The 20,782-nt window shown below is 58.3% G+C and overlaps 1 protein-coding gene across 2 annotated transcripts in view; it reads right to left on the bottom strand.

The window, feature by feature from the left end:
* The window catches only part of CSNK1D (casein kinase 1 delta), a 30,817-nt gene that overhangs the window by 9,375 nt on the left and 660 nt on the right, over nucleotides 1–20,782 (bottom strand). For both annotated transcript variants that reach the window (XM_059378692.1, XM_059378693.1), the window contains exons 2-7: nucleotides 14,713–14,823; nucleotides 4,134–4,282; nucleotides 3,414–3,642; nucleotides 2,718–2,888; nucleotides 2,187–2,335; nucleotides 241–412 (exon numbers count right to left, since the gene is read on the bottom strand). In XM_059378692.1, the coding sequence (XP_059234675.1) occupies nucleotides 241–412; nucleotides 2,187–2,335; nucleotides 2,718–2,888; nucleotides 3,414–3,642; nucleotides 4,134–4,282; nucleotides 14,713–14,823 (981 nt within the window). The remainder of the gene's footprint in view (nucleotides 1–240; nucleotides 413–2,186; nucleotides 2,336–2,717; nucleotides 2,889–3,413; nucleotides 3,643–4,133; nucleotides 4,283–14,712; nucleotides 14,824–20,782) is intronic.

The following is a 20,782-nucleotide window of genomic DNA, read 5'->3' as shown; positions in this document are numbered from 1 at the left end:
GCTCGTAGGGAGCAATCCGTGTCATGAAAAAGAGAAACGATGGAGAAAAAGAAAGAGACGTCCCCTGGCCGGCCAATCCTCGGAGACCAGAGTCTCCCAGGACCAGAGGCACTCAGCCCCGCCCACAATGTGTGTCTGCCGTGAGCCCGCGTGGGGCCCTGTGGCTCCAACAGCAGAGCGGCCGACACACAACCAGAACCCTCCGGGGCCTGCTGGGGCGACATGGAGCTAGTCACTCACCAGTGTGTGAGGTAGGGGTGAGGGGGGTGGGCGGAGCCACTTCCTGGGTGCCCCGCAGGCGGCCCGAGGCCGTGGAGGGGAGGCCACGGGCGGCTGGGTTTCGGGAGTGCCTCAGGCGCTCCTCTCGGTCCCGGCGCTCCCGCTCAGCATCATCAGCGGCCCGGCTGGCTCCCTGCAAAGGAGACCGCGTAAGACCCAGCTGAACGGGGTTTGGTGGAAGACAACCCCAAGAGCCCCGGCGGTCCCCTGCTGTCAGAGAAGCCATCCAAGGTGAGGTAGCTGGTTGGCACAAAGCCTCCCTCCCTCGAGGACAGAAGCCTGCCCTGGACCCTGGGAGGGTGCGGACGAGGCCTTCCCAGCATTTCCGAACCCCAAACACTGACAGCAACTGGGTGGCCTCTTCCCCCTGGGTATCCACACAGGGATGGGAAATCATATGAGGTCGGGTCAGCGGTGGGCCTGAGGTGCTGGCATCTAGGGGATCCTAGAGGCATGCAGAAGCGGTGGCATTTGGCTGGCGGGGGCCCGGCCAGAGCCTGGGCGGATGTGGGGCCAGGGCCCACGTGACAAGAGCGCAGGCAACCATGGCTAGTTCTACTTTGAGTGCATGATGACCCAGGAGTGGGGGCGCGACTCTGGGGCCGTCGCAAGGAACAGCGCTGTGACGCATCTGTCTGCAAACCGCAGCCCACGAGCTGAATCCAGCCGCCGGTGGTGTCTGCCAATGAACCTTTACTGCTGGAGCCGCACCCACTGGTGCCCGTTCTGCCCGTGGTAGCTTCCGAGCCGCAGCGCAGAGGCGAGCTCCTGTCCCAGGACATGCACACTGTGAATCCCAGGAGATTCATTCTCCAGCCCTGCCCGGAGGAGGGCGGCCAGCCCCACTGGGAGGGCGATGATACCAGAAGGTCGCCCCAACACTGGGCAACCGGTGGTCGCACAGCCCGAGCCAGCCCGCTGCGGGGTACCTGGCCCTCCCCTGCAGGGCACACACCCTGCACAGACACCTTGGCACCTGCAAGGCCACAGGACAAGCCTTTGTCTTACACCCTCTGAAGAGGAGGTTCGACTCCTCCATCAGATCTTGTCACTCTGGAAAGGTCCCAATTTCTGTTTTAAGCTACCTAAACAGGAAAAATTTGTAACGGAAAACGAAGTAGAAGTACCAAAAAAGCCCCTGAAACTTCCTGGCAACAATGTCCGAAAATTAATTAATTAGACTCAGACAAGAGACTCGGACGGGACGCCAGATTAAAAGAAGGAGAACATCAGGGGCGCCTGGGTGGCTCTGTGGGTTAAACCTCTGCCTTCGGCTCAGGTCATGACCTCAGGGTCCCGGGATCGAGCCCCACATCGGGCTCCCTGCTCGGTGGGGAGCCTGCTTCTCTCTCTGCTTCTGCCTGCCGCTCTGTCTGCCTGTGCTCGCTCTCTGACAAATAAATAAATAAAATCTTAAAAAAAAAAAAGAAGACCTCAAAGCTCGAGGTCTGCACGTATGCGAACACCTGCACCATTTAACAAGGCCGGCAGAGAGGCCCACCCTGCTCGCTTGCCTGCACGGCTGCGTCAGAGGGACGAGGGGCAAGAGGTCACCCCACCTGGCTCGGCCATACCCTCCTGCACGACATGCACTCTGGAGCCACGCTGACAGCAGTCACACACGTACCTTCCAATCACAGATTTATCAGTCGAGGGCGAGTCGCAGTTCCACGCATACCTGCACCTGGGAGACCCTCTCTGCTGGCGCCTGAGGCCCAGCGCCCGTGTGGCTGCCTCTGCTCTCCCTTCATGGGGCTCTTGCTTCACAGGACCTCCCACCCTGGGGGGACCCCACCCAGGCCACTCGGCCCCCCAGTGCGGCGGACGTGCCTTCTAAAGCCTGCCCCGCGTCTGGCGGAGCCTCTGGCTCACTTCCGCGCTGGGGATGGGCGAGCTGGCGCACTTACGAACTTGAGCATGTTCCAGTCGAACACGTAGTCGTAGGAGAAGCCCTGGCGGTGGAAGAGATTCCTGAAGAGCTGCCGCAGGTAGGAGTAGTCGGGCTTGTCGTCAAAGCGCAAGGAGCGGCAGAAGTTCAGGTACGTGGCGAACTCAGCTGTGAGACAAGAGACGTGGTGCTAGCCAGCACTCCCCGACTGGGTGTCTGGCGACACGACGGCCACCATCCACTGCTGCATGCTTAGGATGCTGAGACACGGCGTCTCAAACACGGGTCACACGGGGCACGGATGCTTAAAAAATGCACCAAAGAGCACAGCTGGTGCCACCCGTGGCCTTTCTCCACACGAACGAGGCAACTCCGTGGGTCATGGCCCCAGAAGATAAAGGAGCAGCAAGGACAGAAGGCTGCCACCAGCTCAAGGACACTCTTCACTGTCTGGGGGGACACCGTCTGCAGGGGACCCAGCCTCCCCGCAGCCCCACCACGGCCACCCCGAGCGCGCGGCCAGCCCGGCACCTGCCCCGGGGACACGCACAGGGGTAGCTTTTACACAGCACTTCGATGGGCGTGGACATCTTCTTCTCGCTGATCCGCTCGTACTTCTGCCTCTTGGTGGCGGCCTTCAGCCCCTGCCAGGGCAGAGAGCCCAGATTGAAGTACATGAGCACGTAGCCCAGTGACTCCAGGTCATCTCTCCGGGATTGCTCTGGGGAAGAGGAAACGGGTCAAGGAGAGCATGTGCGCGCGCCCGCCGCCGCGAAGCTGAGACTGCGCGCGCCCGCCGCCGCAGAGCCGAGACCGCGTGCGCCCGCCGCCACGAAGCTGAGACTGCGTGCGCCCGCCGCCGCCAAGCTAAGACCCCAGGCACATTCTGACTGTAGAGGCGAACTGGTCAGACCACAGAAAACTAGTCCTGGCTTCGGTTTTACCAGAAGTTGCCCCCGATGTGCCCCTAGGAAACTGTCACACCCCTGGATGAGTGCCACCAATGTTACAAGGAGTGTCAGGACGTCCAACCGCTCATTTACCCGCCGTCACCAAACCTCCCAACGGGTTTCCAGAGTCGGGAGAGCTAGACTTTGCTACAAAGATTTGACGACAGCCTCCGTGCCAAACGTGCTGACCACTTCCCCAGGGTCCCCCAAGAGGCTGGCCTTTCTCTTCAGAGATGGCCATGCCCAAGGCAGTCCAGTGACGAGGGCACAGGAGACCCCAGCACCCACGGACTCACCGATTCCAAGGTGCGTGTTGATGGAGGCGTACCGCGCCGTCCCGGTGAGGTTCTTGTTCTCACGGTACGGGATGTGCTGGTGGGTCCGTGCGTCCCGATACTTCTTGGCCAGCCCGAAGTCAATGATGTACACGAGGTTACCTTTCTTCCCCAGCCCCATGAGAAAGTTATCTGGCTTCACGTCTCGGTGGATGAAGTTCTTTGAGTGAATGTACTCAATGCGACTGATCTGCAGGCAGGAAGTAGTGACCAGAGGTTGAATTCCAGCAGTAGCCTCGGGAAAGGCCCCTGCTTGGCAGAGACACGGCTGTGCCCTCAGCTGCACGTCCCGCGGCCCTTGGTCAGAGCAGAGCAACTCCACAGCCAGGGAAGGCTGCTCAACAGACCATCTTCCACACCCCTGCATGGCCGGGGCAGTTCCCCTCGTTGGCCCCTGCGGTGGGGGTCAACCGACAGCAGCCTGACGGGACCACCCCTCCCTGACGAGGGTCTGCACCAGCAGTCCTTCCTACAAGGACCCCCTGGGAGCCACCTGCACGTCTCCAAACCCAGCCCCCAGTCACAATGCTGCGGCAAAGGTGACTGCACCCGCCCCCCTCCCTGGGCACTAAGAGGCACAGGAGGAGAACAGCACCGGAGCGTGCCCTCAGACTGCTGACTCACGCCAAGCCAGGACCTGAAGGCCCAGGCTCCCTGTCACCTCAGAGACACGATTCTTACCATCTGGTCAGCAAGCAGCAGGACAGTTTTGAGACTGAATTTCCTCGAGCAGAAGTTGAACAGATCCTCCAGGCTTGGCCCCAACAGCTCCATCACCATGACGTTGTAGTCCCCCTCCGCCCCGCACCACCGGATGGTGGGGATGCCCACTGCAAGAGAAACCCGACACACCCGTGCTCGCATACAGGGGCACAAGGGACACGAGAGCCAGGCGGGCAGTGGCTGGAAGCGACACTGGGAGAGAATGGGAGAGCGTCCCAGGCGGGGGGTGAACAGACACCAAGAAAGCTTCCTACAGGCAAGGAGCGAGCTGCACGTCCCAAAGCAGGAGCGAGCCTGGCTTCCTGTTGGTAGCCGGAGTCCACTCTGCTCAGGACTCCCTGGTTTTCCTGTCACACCCTCTCTCCGCCCCGGTCGTCCTGTCTCCCAGGCTCCTCAGGGCCGAGCCGTCTCTCACGTCCCTGGTTTTGGGGGGCCCGGCAATTCTTGGCAGGGGGGGGGGTGGTTCTGGGGCCATCCCTCCGTCGGGATCGTGTGAGGACGGGCGACGGGTTTGGGGAGGAAGACCGCAGAGCTGAAGGGCCTTCTCCTCGCCTCACGTCAGGGGTCTCTGTTCTCAGTGGGACCCGTCACCGAGGACGGGGCCTTGACCCCAGGCTGGGGTGTGTTCATTCTCCCCAGTGTGTGTACTGTTCTCTCAAGAAGGACGTCACGCCGTGGAGCCCACACTCTGGAGATGGGGGGCTGGTCACGTTCTACTTCCCGAGGGCAGAGCACCCACACACAGTACTCAGGTTTGTCTCTTCCCGCCATTTACTCACTTAAAGATTTTCTCTGTCAGAGAGAGAGACCACAAGCAGGGGAGCAGCAGGCAGACGAAGTGGGAGAAGGAAGCTCCCCACTGAGCAGAGCCCAACGCGGGGCTCGATCCCAGGACCCTGGGATCATGACCTGAGCTGAAGGCAGACGCCTCACCGACTGAGTCACCCAGACACCAGAATTTTATTATTTTTTTATTAAATCTTTTTTTAAAAGTATGCATGCTGTATAGTATTCCCTTTGGAGAAAAGGTCACAACTGATCTGTTCTTTCATCTGGACTGTCTGGGTTTGCTTCTATCACAAACGGTGCTACTAAGTGTCCCCTTACTATGTCCACGGTGGAAATTCTTACACACGAAATTCTTGTTCACATCCAGTCTCCCCGGGCACAAGCCAATAAACACAGAGCATAAGCTGTGTGGCTATGAGGTAATGTCACCTTGTTTCCCAGACGGTCGGCCCACCCCACAGGCCCAGCAGCAGCGAGCCGGTGTGAGACCACCCGACTGCTTGTCGTCAGCCGAGGAAGGGAGCCAGCACCTCACTAACTCAACTGGGATCTTTCATCCGTATATTTACTGGCCACACGCTGTTCCTCTCTGAAATGTCTACCCTTGTCTTTTGCCAATTTTCCTATCAGGGAAATAGCCATTCTTTAAAAATTCTGGGTACTAAACCATTGTTGATTTCATGTGAGGCCATTTTTTTTTCTTTTGGAGCCTTTTGATGAGAAATTTTAACAAAGACAAACATATCATTCTTTTCCATTATGAGTAATGTTTTTGGTATAAGAAACCCTGAGTCAGAAGCAGATACTATTAGTATCTTTAAAGAGTTTAAAAGCTACTCTGTATCAAACAAGATGGAGTGACAGGAGCCCAATTCCCGCGCACATCAGCCAAGACCAGAAGGCTGGAAACACAGAACATGTGGAAAAATGGTTTCTAAGACATTAAACGGAAGCAGCGAAAACACTCAGAGCTGAAGGACAGGACACAAGCCACGTGGGCCTAAGACTGCCCCTTCCTCCCTCGACTATCGGCAGAAATGCAAACACTCAACAGAATAAAGTAACTTGACTTCACCCCGTAACTAAGCAGACAAAGAACCCGAGCAACAGAGTAGAACACAAGCACGCAAGCAAGGACAACTCGTGCCGTCCGGCATCCAGAGACCTCCAGGGATGCGGAGCAGAAAACATCTATACTGAGGAATAGTCGATCCCCTGAAATGGGTTCAGATGTGAGAACGGGCAGAGAGGGACAGTAACAGTTACTACAGGGGCAAGTGGGTGGCTCATCATTAAAGTGTCTGACTTCAGCTCAGGTCATGATCTCAGGGTCGTGGGATCGAGCCCCGAGTCTGGCCTGTGTCTGGCTCTGCACTCGGTGGGGAGCCTGCTTGAGAGTCTCTCTTTCTCCCTCGGTTCCTCTCCGCTCCGTGTGCCCTCTCTCTCTAAAAGTAAATGGACAGGGGCACCTGGGTAGCTTAGTTCTATTTATATTGTGGGTCTAAAAAGCTACATGAGGGCATGGCATGGGAGATTTATAAAAGACTCAAGTCCAACTTTTAGAGGGAAGAACTACAGTATCTGAGATTGGATGGTGCAGAAGAAAAGATGTGTGACTCGAAGGCAAAGCAAGAGAAACTACTGGAAAAGCAACAGGAGCCAGCTTCAAGCCACCTAGTATCTATGCCACCAAAGCCCCCAGGAAAGATGGAGGGACAGAGACGGCTGGAAGCAGCCGGATGAAGACAATACACCCGCAGGCCGCACGCAAGAGCCATAAAGACCTTCACACCCACGTTCGTGGCCTGCAGATCGCATCGCTCACAATGAGGGATGCGGAGAGCATCTCGAAAGCAGCCGGGGGGATCGGTATCACACACAGAGGGCAAACATCAGGATCGCTGCAGACATCTCGGCAGAAGGGAGGCGCAAAGAGCACAGGAGACGGCGTCTTTCAAGCACCGAGGACACCAACCTCCAAAAGCCAAGACAAATGTGATTTTCAGATACAAAAAAACCTGGAAGAATCCTTCAGCAGCAGACCTGCACTGCTACGCAGGGGAAAGGCCACCCTTCAGGCAGAGGGCAAGCGATGCCAGCCGGAAGTGTGGGCCCACACAAAGGGACGGAAAGCACTGGAAGTAACAACTAAGTTCACTCGTAAGAGCTTTTCACATTACTTCAATCCCTTTAAAAGCTATGACTGTTTAAACAAAAAGAACAATGCAATGCACATTTGGAACACGCAAACGTCTGTGCTGCAGGACAGCGTCACAGGGGCCCGCAGTGGGGAAGCCACATGCGCCACAGGCCAGTCTGCTCCACACCAAGCGCGGAGCGCAGCAAGGGCGCGGCACGGTTTGTTCAAGATGACGCGATAAACCCTAACTCAGTCCCTGAGGTACGAAAGAGGTGCTGGCGAGCCAGCAGAGGAGCAAATCATAAGAAAAACCATTAAGAAACGTAAATAAAGGGGCGCCTGCATGGCTCAATCGGAGACTCCCTTCGGCTCAGGTCATGACCCCGGGGTCCTGGGCTTGAGCCCCAAGTCAGGCTCCCTGCTTTGCAGGGAGTCTGCGTCTCCCTCTGCCTCTGCCTGCTGCTCCCCGTCTGTGCTCACCTTCTCTCTCTGACAAATAAATAAAATCTTGGGAAAAAAAAAAAAAGTAGATAAAATGATTCATCAAAAAGAAGGCAAGGGGCACCTGGGTGGCTCAGTGGGTTGAGCTGCTGCCTTCGGCTCAGGTCATGATCTCAGGGTCCTGGGATCAAGCCTCGCATCGGGCTCTCTGCTCAGCGGGGAGCCTGCTTTCCTCCTTTCTCTCTTCCTGCCTCTCTGCCTGCTTGTGATCTCTGTCTGTCAAATACACAAATAAATAAATAAATTTTGGGGGGGGGGGGAGGCAAGGGAGGAGGGGAGACAAAACCAGCAGCAAGATGGTCAAGTAAACCCCGGCGGGTCAGGAACCACATCAGGCACCACATGAGGCGTGTTCTCGCAGAGGAGCGAGAAACGCGCGCCTTTTCCGCACAGGCAGGTCGTCAGAAGGACAGCGCGGGACACCAACTTTAGACGGAAGGGGACCTGAGAGCTGGGTCCGCATGGGACGCGCAGGCTGCGGAGAGCGTTTCCAGGGACGTGCGTGTGACCAGGACAAAGCACCAGCATGTCCGGAAACGCAGCTCCACGCGGCCCCCCGGCGCAGCCTCAGGACATGTGCCGCGGAACTGCAAGGGGACGGACACGCGCATCGGCCGACAGCGCCCTCGGTACCCACAGCACCCCCCAGGCCGCGGCACCGCGGGTCGTCAGCAGACAGGGCCCGCAGCGGACAGAACAGGCCTGTGCCCTCAGATGACGATGAGATTCGATCGGAAATGACAGGGAGCTCCCTGGGAAGCCCCCAAATACAGAGAAGCTGCATAGCCCACTTCAAAAGAACCCACGGACCAGGGAGCCCTTGGGAGGGGAAAAGAAAGCTTTCTGAACTAAATGAAAATGAAATCACAACATGTCAGGGTTTATGAGACGTGCTCCAGGAGCACCTGGGGGAAATTTATAGCAACAAGACGCCGGTATTAGAGAAGGCAGATCGATGATCTCAGAAAACAGGAAATTAAACCCCAACAGATGAAACACAAATGATCACAGCAGTAATCAATGAAACAAGACACAAAGAAGACAGAAAAATTATAGAAACCAAAGCATGTTCCTTGAGAAGATTTCTGGTAACCCTCTCACCAGGCCAACGGGAAGGAGAGAGGAGGCGCGGCGAGAGACCAGCCACCAGCAGGCTCTGCAGCCGCCGAGAGCCAGCGGAGCAGCACTGCGAGCAGCTCTCTGCAGTGGCGTCCCTCACAGACGACACGGATCAACTGCTGGAAAGACACCAACCATCACAGCCGTTAACTGCTGGCCAGGGTGTAAGGGACAGCCACCTGGAAAGCAGTTGACGGTTTCTCAAAAAGGAAAAACATTCACCCACTTCTGATTCCGCCGTTCCACTCCTAGACACTCACCCACGACAAAAGTAAGTGTCCACGCAAATACCCACACAAACGTTTAGAGCATCTTTGTTTGAATGCCCGCGACTCGGGGAGGGACGGAGAACCTGCTGGATGCACCCAGGGGCCACTGCACGGTACCGTGAGGACGACCCTCTCAGGGGCCGGGCCGGCTTCCTCGGGCTGGCCGGAGGTGAGGGGCAGAAGGCTGCTGCGGCCGCGGCGGTCACAGGCATCGCTGTTACTTATCACTGTCCCAAAGAACTGTGCCCTGGCCACGCACAGATGGCAGATCTTGTGCATTTGAACTCTGCTCTAGACGCAAGCGTTCTGCTGTATGTTCCCGTGTACCTCTGCATGATGCCCTCTTTGTGCACTGGGCTCTCGGGACGAGGAGACATTTTGGGGAAGGGGCAGGCAGTAGCCGCAGGGCTGTGTAGCAGAAGACGCTCTGCCATCTCCCCAGCGTGCAGAACTACTATTTGGAGTGCACAGCAACACCCCACTTTTACGAGGGCATCCCAGGACTTGACCGCTCCCTCCTAGGAGACTCAGAATTCGTCTGAACAGGAAACCTGGAGTACAGGTGGCCAGCAGAAGGTGCTGAGCGGAAGCCACAGCTGGGGGAGGCTGGTCTAGATCGGGGATGAAGGACTCCTACTCTGGACCTCCAATCTCGGGACATGGGCTTCCTTCACCTACCAGATCCCTCACTGGCTCAGACCAGCACCTACACCGCAGCACCTACCAGCGCCATAGGGTTCCTGCGTGTGTCTGAAAATATTCAAGCTGGTCATGACAAGTCGTAAGAGAGCCTGAGCGCCCCTGGATACCATATGAACCAAAGACCCTAACCCTTAACCTTGAACCACGCTGGGTTTTCTTGCCTTGGCTTGCAGAGACCACGGTGTCCGGGCCGGTATCCTGCCCCGCCGCAGCAGTGGTTAGTGCCATGGTGGTGAGTGCAATGGAAGGCACTGGAACAGCCATGCCTCATCCTGGTTTCGAGCTGCCCCCTTGGATCACAGCGTCTGCTGGACCCACAGCACTCACAAGCTGCCGGCTGGGTGAGCAACAGGCAGCCTGGCTTGTATAAACACGAGCTCGACTCCCTCCATGTTCCTCTGGGGTTTTATCATTTACCAACTTGTTTTCCTACTGAGCGAAAAACAGCCAGAGGCTGACAGAAGGCTTTGTACCAGGCAGAGGATCTGAAACGCAGCCTTGAGGGACCCCTTCTTGAAGTACGTGCATGCACGGGGCAGGGAGGGACCATCGTAAGCCATCCTTTCTTGGTGCCCCCTTCACCTAGTTCCTATTTGGGGCCAGATCTTCTGTCCTGAAAACTTGCCTCCTACCCTAGTCCTTCCTCTATACCAATTCCCCCCAAAAGCTCAAACACCCTTACATTAATCTCTGGGGGTGGTCTCCACAATTCTTAAATGGTTTGTGTAAAACTCCGAAGAAGCCGGCAATACTCCGTGCCTTGTTCCCAACGCCCCAAGTCAAGGCTGTTCTTTGACACGATTCAGGCCAAGCAAACTGCTGTGTTTAGATGGACCAAACCCACCTCACTTGTCTCTAATCCTGGGAAGATGTGCTAGGCCGGGAGGCGTGGGGGGCGGCGGCTGGCAGACCAAGAGCGGCCTCCAAGCCGCTCAGGAGCACCTGGGAAGGTACAGGACAAAGTCAAGGGGCCACAAGACTTCAGTGGGATGTGCATGAACGGAACTCCATGTTTAACGCAGGAAACCAAAGCTGTGTGTGGAATCTTGAATTTCTGGGGAAGGAGGGAGAGGAGGGATGTGCCTATCTGCCCTCTCCCAAGCTCCAGGAGGCTGAGCCCCAGGTTCAGTGACCCTGTCCCTGGACAATCCGGACGTGATAGCTAGATCTGCTAACACTGTGTAACACACGCACCGACCCTTTCCGTTCCCTTCAGAAAACACAGTGAAGAAAAAGACACCCTTAATTTTTCATACCCTTGTCTTGTGTGCAAGCCAGGGCACCCCACACCACACTACAGAGGGATGGTGATGACGAGGCCACGAGGCAGCGGCTCCAACAGAAGCCTAGATGCCAAGCAGCTGGGACCGAACGGCCCCGGAGGCACGTGCAGCGCTCGACGGCATCCTGCAGGCCAAGCACTCGTCTGCTCCATGAAACACAATTCCACTCTCAGGCGGTGCGCCAGAAAAGGTGTCTGGATGCCATCGAGGCACTGTCCCCAAGAGCAAGATGCCAGAGCAGGAGAGAAGTACTGCTCACGGAGACGTGAGGTTACTCAACGCCTGGGAGCGCGCAGGGTCGAGGAGAGCCGTGTGCTACGTGGAGACCATACGCACGGATGCGGGGTGGCGTACGTCAGCCAGATGTGCATCAAGGACTCACGATGTCTGCTGACACTGATGGGTGCTCCGATGGTGACCCCTACTTTCTCTAGTGGTCGACACCAGCATGCTTCACCACCCCAGCACCAGGGAGCAGACAAAATGCGGTCAAAGCAGAGAGCCCTGCGGTGAGAGTTCTCCGGCCAGAAGACGCTAAGCTCTCTGTGTAGCCTACTTTGTTCTGAGTGGACTGTCCGGAGAATCGAGGGGTGAAGCCCCAGCAAGCAATCGGCTAGGCTACCCACAGGCATGTTCCCGCCGTCTGTCCAGACTGTTCCTCTGGGGACGGCAAGATCAGAAATCGGAGAGTGCACGCCGCCGCGGGGCCCGTGCAGGGACAAGGCCCATGAGGCGAGACAACGCCGACCCGCGGCGCGCGCTGCCCCCACCCGCGTGCCATGCGGACGGAACTATGCGTCGCTCCCAACGCCTGATGGAGTGCGGTGATGCCAAAACCTACGCGTGGGACTGAAAAACTAGTGAGAAACCAGGCAAAAGTGATTTTCATTTTTACTTACGAGAAGTTTCAATATTCAACATTCATGCAAATACAGATTTTCAGTTTTTGGCAATTCAAACCTGAAACCGTAAACCGCCGCACCTTCTGACAAAGCCAATGATTTTTAAAAACAAATCTCTTATGGGTGACAGAGAAACAACTTAGAACAAACTAGACAGGGATGTCGGGGGCAAACTCTGGACCATGGCTTCTCTCCCAGAGCGCACTGGGACTGACATGAGGGCACCTGGGGGGGGTCCCCTACTGCCTCTCAAGCAGACGGGAGCAGCAGGCACTCAATTTAGTCTGGGTCCCCACAGATGACATACGTTCTTGGCTACCATGAAATGTTTCTTAACAAAAAGATAGTGACTGTCCAAATACAGCACGGGAACTGACCAGGACATAGGACGAGAGGCGTGAACTTGGGGTCGCCGCCAGCTTCTACCGCACCGACAGGTGCCGGCCCGCCCTCACGGCCAGCCCGGACTCCTTACGCGCAGCCCACTCACCCCTCGCACACGCCACACCTGTCCTGAGCCTTGACCAGAAGTTCATGTTCTTTACTGAGGGGTCACCAAAAAAGGGCTGGTCAAAGCCACTGTGGGGACGCGAGGATGGGAGAGAGCAGTTAATGTCTGGCAGTCCACCGCATTTTGAGAAGAACCTGATGTCTACCCAAGTCACTCCCCAGCACAACTAAGCAAGACCCATCCCTGCTACTCCACGTGTTCCATCCTGCCGGCACACTCGTGGCAGGTGGAAGCATCTGGGGTGCGCTCCTGACCGCCGGAGGGCAGTGGCACGCCTCCCCAGGAGCAGAGCCGCTGTGCAACGGTGGCCCGAGTGCCACGATGCTCAGGTTCACATCTCTGTCCTCTGGGAAGTTCTGCATCAGTCTGTGCGTGTTCTCACTCAGGACACGAGGCTGGCGGACACCCACTGCGGAGGACTGTAGTGGCAGCAGCCGTGCCAGGGTCTGTAGGCGAGGCTGACTCCTCCCGCAGTGGCCGGCCCGCCTGAGCGCTGCTCTCTCCGGCCACGCTCAGCAACACCACCATTGTCTAGAAGGCCCTGCGTGGCAAGCTAGAGAGCGTGCGGCAGCCTCTCAGCTTCCAGCTTCCTCCTAGGGTACCACGTGTAAGGAAGCCCAGAACGCAGCATTAAAAGCATTGAGGAGCCACAATCAGAGGCCCTGGCCGTCCCTTTCCCACGGCCAAGCGGTCTGTGTGTGATGGAGAGGGGGACAGACAGCACGTGAACCCTGCACCGTCCGCAGCCCCAGCTTCACAGTGGTCAGGAGCTCACGCAACACTACCAGAATCTTGGACGCTGCGTTTATGGACATCATCTCTTTCAAAAATTGAGATCTTTACTTCTTTTTTTTTTTAAAGCACCTTGATAATGTCTACCAAGTGCATGTCTGAAACAGAAGCAGAACTCAACCTGCACGCGGCGGATGGCCGGGCAGGAGAAGAGCCTAGGTTTCGAGGACCCTAGAGGAGGGACACAAATCTTACAGCAAGGATTTAAAGTGAGACACGATGCCGCCACCTGCGCCCTCCGCCCCGCAGCACCCAGCTGTGGTCCGGGACGGCGAAGACCCGCCCCGAAGGGAGTAAGTTCTTCTCTGCTCAGTGTCAGCCACTTCAATTCCTATTTGGGGCATCGGGGACAGTTTTCTTCCCTTCCACTCTCTGGCCCTCTGGCTTACAGATTTTCAACAGAAACGCGGCCTGTTAACACTCAACAGGCTTTCAAGGTGGACGCTTTCCTCAACCCCCGGCCATCAGGCCCTGTCCAACCATGAAGGCCACACCCGGAGTCACCACCTGACAAGCTGGGCAGACTGTTCCTGATGCCTGAGAAGCCCTCTGCTGAGTGTCCCCAGAGGGCAGACGCACTGGCCAAGCCCTCTGTGGACCACGCCCTGGGGCCCACAGGTGTTTTCAGAGCCCAAAGCCGCCCCTGGTCCCAAGAAAGCTGGGACAGGACGCCCCAGATGCCCTCTGTGATGGGTCCTGCAGGACTATCCGTGTTGCTCTGCTTTGTATCTGTTACTAAAGGACATTTGTCACTGCGTGAAGCAAGTAATGTTGGTTGCTCGCAGCAGCACAGATTAAACCATTTTTGTGGAGAAAAGATGGCAGAGGGGAATCACCAATGCTTCCTTCTCACCTGAAAAAAGCAAATTCAGACTCTGAAGACAAATTTTCACTTGGCAAAGCGCCGAGAGCACCCCAAACTACGGACGCACCACAGAGGCTTCTGCCACTTCTACCACGAAGGGTCTCCGAACAGGAGGAGGGCAGCCGTTCTTCCGGCACGGAGCCTTGATCCCAAGGGCGGCTCCTTGGGGTGAAGCATGGACATGTCCTTCCTAACGCTGCAGTGTCTTGGGACTCTGAGACCTCCAGCAAAATCCCCACTTGCTCCATTAGCCAGACTACTTGGAAGTCCAGGGAACTCTAATAAAAGACTCAGAGTCAGGATGAGTGCTCCCAAACATCAGAACCCCCGTAGGTCTGAGAGGTTTTCCAGAACGCTGCGAGCAAAGCATGTGACTGACGGGGCACACCCGGCAGTCAGGAGCGTGCCTAAAAGTCAAAATTCACATGAACCCTGAGTTTAAAAACAAAACTAGCTAATGTGGGGCTAGGGAAAAGCAGAAAATCATGTTTTCTGTTGAACGAGGCCCTCGGGAGGCCTCCTGATCTGAAGGAAGCCGCGTGACTGAGTCAAGTGCAGGGATGTTTCCCTCCCTTTCCCAAATAACCCAGAGGCTGCGCCTCATGACACATTCTCCCTCATCAAATACAACCCGGGTTTTCTTGCGAACAGGTAAAGGGCGTACCTCCTCCCTGCATCATTTTGTAGATTTTGCTCTCGATGTGGAGCTGAGGGTGTTTGGTTTTGACGCATTCAAGCTTGATGGCAACTTCTTCTCCGGCAGCAATGTCCGTACCTTGGCAAAGAAAGAAAACAGCACACGTTAATAACCTGGTGGTGACCACCTAATGCCACGCTACAACCCACTACGCACCCGGCACACTCTGCTCTCCACTGTGCGACGCTGTCGGTGGTCGACAAAGCCCGTGGAGAATCACTACTACTTTGACTCTCTAAGCTGGAAGCCTTCGAGACGCAGAGAAAAGTCTTACTCCGTACTCCCTCACCCACTTCCACAGGTCCCCACTCCGGTCACGTGACTGGGGACGCAGAGACAGGACAGTGTCCTCCTCTCGGCAAGGATTCCCCTCTTTTTTGCCCTGATCCTTCCAGTCCACCTACCGGTCAGACCCCGTGTTCACCCACCCAGGGCCAAGCAGTGGGGGAGTTCCAGGGTGACTGTATGTTCCTCGTTTCTCCATGCTGCCTGGACATGCCTGTGTGGGTGGGTTTGGGCCTTTCTTTTTATGAAACACCCCCCTGGCTTCAGTCCACCCGCCCCGGGTGCTGAGCCACGCGCATCCTGGAACAGTCAGGGTGCTTCTCGAGCAGAACTGGTTCCCATAAGGAGACTCCTGCAAACCTCTCCCTAACCGAAGAACAGGACTTCGTGTTTATTACTGACACTGGACCAGAAGGATAGATCCTTTCTCAGAGCCCAAATGAGATCCGTCGACACAGGCCTATCATATACCTTTTGCTAGTTTTATACTAAAACTGGCAAAATACCTGCTAATAATACCTCCCAATAACCAGCCCACGGGTTTGAAGGCAAAGTCAGAGTTACTATCTAAAAATGTTCTATCTCTGTTTTACTCCAATTGAGGAATTGCTGATGTGACAACACCCTGCCCCAGACTTCACATACAAATGCTCCTGACCTCTCGTGTGCCCCGAAGCTGTGCCTGTGAACCCCTCCTCAAGAAGCTGCAGCTGGAGACAACAGGGCAGCGTCCTGCATAGTACACACCGAGCTTCTCCTAAGTTCCTTCCAGTACTGCTGTCCCTCTTATCTGCAGCCAGCTGTGGTCTGTGAACAGATGGTCGTGCTCCGGCCCCACGTCAGCTCCGCAGCAGCCTCGCCCCAGCTCGCAGGCCCGCACCCCTCCCCTCCCCCCTCTCGTCAGGTCCACGCGTCACCATCTCAGGGCGTCACCACAAAGGGGAGTAAAACGCAGTAAGGTTACTCTGAGACCCGGTCACAGACCTTCCGGTACAGGGCACGCTGCAACTGCTGTTTTATCATTAGCCGCTGCTGGGAACCCCTCACTGCACATCATTCAGGAACATGACCATGGGTCAGTACGTCTGGGAACAGAGGTGGACGCGTAGTGTTTGGTCCCGTCTGCGGTTTCAGGCATCCCCTGGGGGTCATGGAATGTGTCCCCGGTGGATAAGGGGGTCTGATGAATAAACCACTTTCATCCTTCCCAGCAGTACGTTTATCTGTACTGGTTCCAGCAGCTCAACAGACCCAGGACGTTTCCTACTCAACGAGATCCTAGTGTTGGAGAAAGCCACCTCAGCTGCCCGGTTTCTCTGTCCACAGGTTCAGGGGGAGAAGCGCAGCCCATTTCATGAGACGGGCACAGAGAGGTGGGCTCACAGGTACACGGCACTCGGAGATTCCCAGGCAAAGGATGAGTACGACCGGCCAGCACTAAAGCCACGACCAGCCTGTGGGAGCGCGGCTGTTCCTGTGGCCACTCAACGCCCAAGAACCCCCAAAGTCTCCTCCGGACCGCTCAGACGGCCGCGAGAAGTGCAGGGCTTCTGCTGGGCCTGACTCCAGAACCGTGGGAGGACCGCCATCTGAGGGCGGCAAGTGACCACCCTAGATTTAAGAACTGCGCTGACCGTTCCACACAGACTCCTGTGGGCACTCCGAAAGACAGGTAATATATTGTGTTCTTCCTGCCCGCACTTGCGATGATCTATCCAATTACAAGAGAAATGACTTCATCCTCAATGTGCTGTGCAAATGCAAGATGCACTGGGAGTTCCTGTGAGGACCTGGACTCCGAGCTGAACCCGCCAGCCCAGGAGACACAGAGAAACGGATGACTCAGCTTTCTGGTTACATCAGCAACTCTGTTCCCCAAAGCAGAAGCAGCGGGGCCTTCAGCGAGAGCAGTCTTGCTCCGCCAACTACGTCAGCACTGTCACCCCTGCCACAAAGCAGGTCTTCGATGACAGGACAGCCTGGACCCACACAAACTACCTACCAGACCAATGCCTTCAAAAAGGCAGAGAACATTCTAGCCCTACCCCATTGTGCCGGATAACGCAAACATCTTGCCATCAATCCAGCAATACCGACCTGACGGTCTTGGAAACAGATGACCACGGGCAACTGTGGAGAACAATCTGAAGTCCATTCTCCTATCACGGTGCCAGGCTCCCTGCACGACTGCAAATGCAATACAGCCGGCCTCCCCCAGATCACAGCAGCAACAGGGCCGGCCTCCCCCTAGGATCGTAACTGTCAGAGTTGCCAGGTCACATGATCCAAAGAGAGCCGGCTTGGGCTCTGCAGATAAAAGGTGAGCACAGCAGACACTGCGGGCGTTTCTTTGGAGGATGTCTGCCCAGTGGGCAGGCGGACCAAGAAGCCCAGCTTTAGGTCCTGGGCACTCCTTGAGAAGCAAACATCACAGGCAAAACCGAGGCCCACGCGTCCATACGGCCCTGCAGCCCTGCCCTGCTTCCTGGGGCTGGCCTCACGCCTCACACTTCGCCAGGAGTGCTGCCCCCAGTCTGGAGCTCGAACAACCCCCGGGGCCCACGGCGGGGACCGATGCCGGGCAGCGAGAGAGCAGCGAGGGGCTCTGACAGCAGTGACACCGCAGCCAGTTCAGTTCATCATCTTCTACAAAAATAACAGTCCAGGAAGAACGGGAAATTACAAAACCTGGTTCTTCAGCGTAACGGACTCTTACGAGCACTTGTAGACGGAGAACAAGAATCGGAAAGACCGCACCGGGCACTCGGTTTCCGAGTCAGAAGTCAATCCACAGTGTCTGTCTACAGCGACCACTTTTATGTCCCGAACAACCTCAACTCCGAGGTAGCTCCGCAAGGAAGCCCACCCCATCGGGTACGAGTTCCTCTCTCCAGGCGAAGGTACTAGTCTCTACGTAGGCGCGGGTTAGCGGTCGTCCTAAGAAAACAGAATCACGTCTCTCCAGGTGAGCCAAGTCAGACGGTGAACTACGCGCACCCAACCCCAGGCCTGACGCCGTCCGGGACCACCCGCACCCGCTGCTGAGGACGGTCTTAGCGAAGCCAGAGGGCGCGGCCTCTGGGTCGCCAGGCGGGTCACTCTCCCAGGGCCACGCTGACAAGGCAACCGAGGCAGGCGCACGGCCTCTCATCAGAGCCTCTCCGAGCTTAAGCCACGACCCTAGGAAAGCGTCAGCCAGTTCGGGCAACTGGTGTCTCCCCGCGGCCCGGCAGCCGCCACCTCGGACCCCTACTGCGTGCCGGACTCCTTGTGCCGCGCTGCTCCTGAGGGAAAGTCCGGGAGAGGGAAAACATGAAAACCGAGTACTGAAGGTCTCTAAAGGTGTTTATGTGCGCTAGGACATCAGACCGCGCGGTCCACCCAGGGAACACGAGGGCCGCGCCCTGGTGAATGGAGTGACGGGGTCTGACCGGGCACAGGCGGGAAGAAACCGCCATTCCGCCCATCACGAGTGACAGTGGCAGGGGACGGGAGGGCCCCGAGGACCCTTCTGCCAGCCTCCAGCAGACAGACGTGGACAGGACAGGGCCACGGGCTGAGCAGAACAGAGGCTGCGCCTCCTGCAGCACGGCCCCTGCACACTCCCTCCGTCCGCTCTACCGCTCAGAGCACGCGGTCCACGTGGAGAACATGGAGGCGCACAAGAGGTACACGGACCCCAAGGGAAAGGGCTCCTGGCGTCCAGCGCCTCACGAAACATCGCCTCCGGCAGCGAGGGACCGAAGCGCACGCAAGCTAAGGCTGAGGGAGGCACAGGGCTGGGAAAGCTTTGCCTTACGCCCACTGGCCACACCGAGTCCCGGCAACGTTCCGCCTAGGTGTGTGCTGTACAGGACACACGGGCCCCGAAGCCTGCCCAGCCCGTCCTTCCCGAGAGCCTCTGGGATCTGGTAGGCTTGGAGGTGGACTGAGGGTCAGGACCACACATTCTGGGGTCCACAGTGGCCCAAGTCCAGAACATGAACTTTCTGAAGTCCAGGCATTGGAGGAAGAGTCCCAACGTACTGTCCCCTTTAAAAGGGCAGCTGTGGGAAGGACTAGAAGGACTGGCAGGGCACAGGGCTGCCTGACCGTGTCGGTGCCGCAGGCCGCTGGGAAGGCAGGGCAGCCCTGGCCCTCTCGGTCCACACGGCCCTCAGCAAGTTGAAAGACGGGCCTCTTCGCGGTTTCCATCCTGTGAAGGCACAGGAAGTCCCAGGCGGAAATCCAAGACTCCGCACGCCAGGACCACAATGTGGTGAACCCGTCCAGGAGTCGAGCTGGCTCTGGTCAGTCGTCAATGACAGGGGAAGCGACTTAAGTCGTGCTGGCACCAGAGCATGGGACACACGAGGACCCAATTCCTGAACTTACGCCTTTACTGACACAGGAAAACCTGGTGCGGACCCCCCTCCCCGCCATGGTCTCCGGAGCAGCCTCTCGGACCCTTAACCACAGGAGCTGGGAGCTTTCCGGCCACATCTCCTTCACGGAACAAGATCGCCTTTCCTCCGTGGGCCCTTCCTCCGTGGGCCCTCGCTTAGCCTGAACGGACCACCGTGTGGGCCAAGAGCCGCCGCCAGGAAACAGCTGTGTCTTGGGTGCGCCTCCAGGGATGGGCCGCGGGGCTGCTGGGAGCCAGGGCACGAGAGGTCCTGGGGACAGGACAGACCCCTCTGGGGCAGCTCAGCCCGATCGTGGACAGGGAGCTGCGAGGTGCGGCCGGCGGTCGCTGCGGCCAGAAAGCCTGAGCTCAGCCGCCCCGACTCCCGAGTACGGGTGGCGGGTGGCCGGTGGCCGGTGGCCGGCGGACGCACTCTCAGAGCGGCTCCTGCCCCCTGGGTTAAAACTCCAGCCGAGGCGCCCCGGGGGCTCCGTCGTGAAGCCTCTGCCTCCGGCCAGGTCAGGATCCCAGGTGCGGGGTCCGGCCCCGCGCCCCGCGCCCCGCTGCTGCGCCCTCTCCCGCTGGTCTCTGCCTCGCAAGAGCAGAAACTTCAGCCACAACCCACCGCTCCGGAACGAACGCGAACCGTTCACGCTCCGCCCGCCTCCCCGACGCCGGTGCCGCGGGGCCGCAGCCGGGACGACCGGGGAGAAACGGCTCGGCGGCGCGCTGGGGGCCGAGCCCGGGGCAGCGCGACCCGCCGGCTCGCCGCGTGGGAACGAAGGCGCCGAAACCGCGACGGACTCCACGGACGCGCGCCTCGGACACGGCCCCCAGCGCGCCCGGGGGCAGCAGGGCGGCTGGGGCGGGGCCCGGCAGGTTCGCGGCCCCGCGGCTCTCCCCGCGCCTCCGCCCCCGGCGACCCGGAGCCCCCGGCGACCCGGAGCCCCCGGCGCTCCCGGCGCAGGGGGGCAGCCTCGCCGGCCCAGCGCTTCGCTCGTGCCCCCGCGTCCAACTTCGCCAGCAGGACAAGGCGAAACCGCACCCGCTCCTACCCCGTGCGCAACACGCACTCCGGGACGGGACGGCCCGCCCCGCCGACCCCGCGCTCGGTCCTGCGCTCCAGCGGCCCGCGGCCCAGACCCGGGGAGCGCCCTGGCCTGTCCCCGTGCCCACCCCCACGTGCACAGGACGCAGGGGCCGCACACCCGCCCGGTGGCCTTTGTCTGCCTGCGGGGACACCCCGGCGCGGACAGCGGGCGGCCGGGGGCGCGGGCCGAGGCTCAGGGCCACTCCCCGGCGGCCCCGGGCGCGCGTCTGGGCAGCCGCCCCCGGGGGCTCGGGCCGGGCCCCACCGCAGGGCCGGGG

Source organism: Mustela nigripes, chromosome 16 (assembly GCF_022355385.1).
Source record: "Mustela nigripes isolate SB6536 chromosome 16, MUSNIG.SB6536, whole genome shotgun sequence".
NCBI classification, from domain to species: Eukaryota; Metazoa; Chordata; class Mammalia; order Carnivora; family Mustelidae; genus Mustela; species Mustela nigripes.
This window is presented reverse-complemented; position numbering and strand designations above follow the sequence as displayed.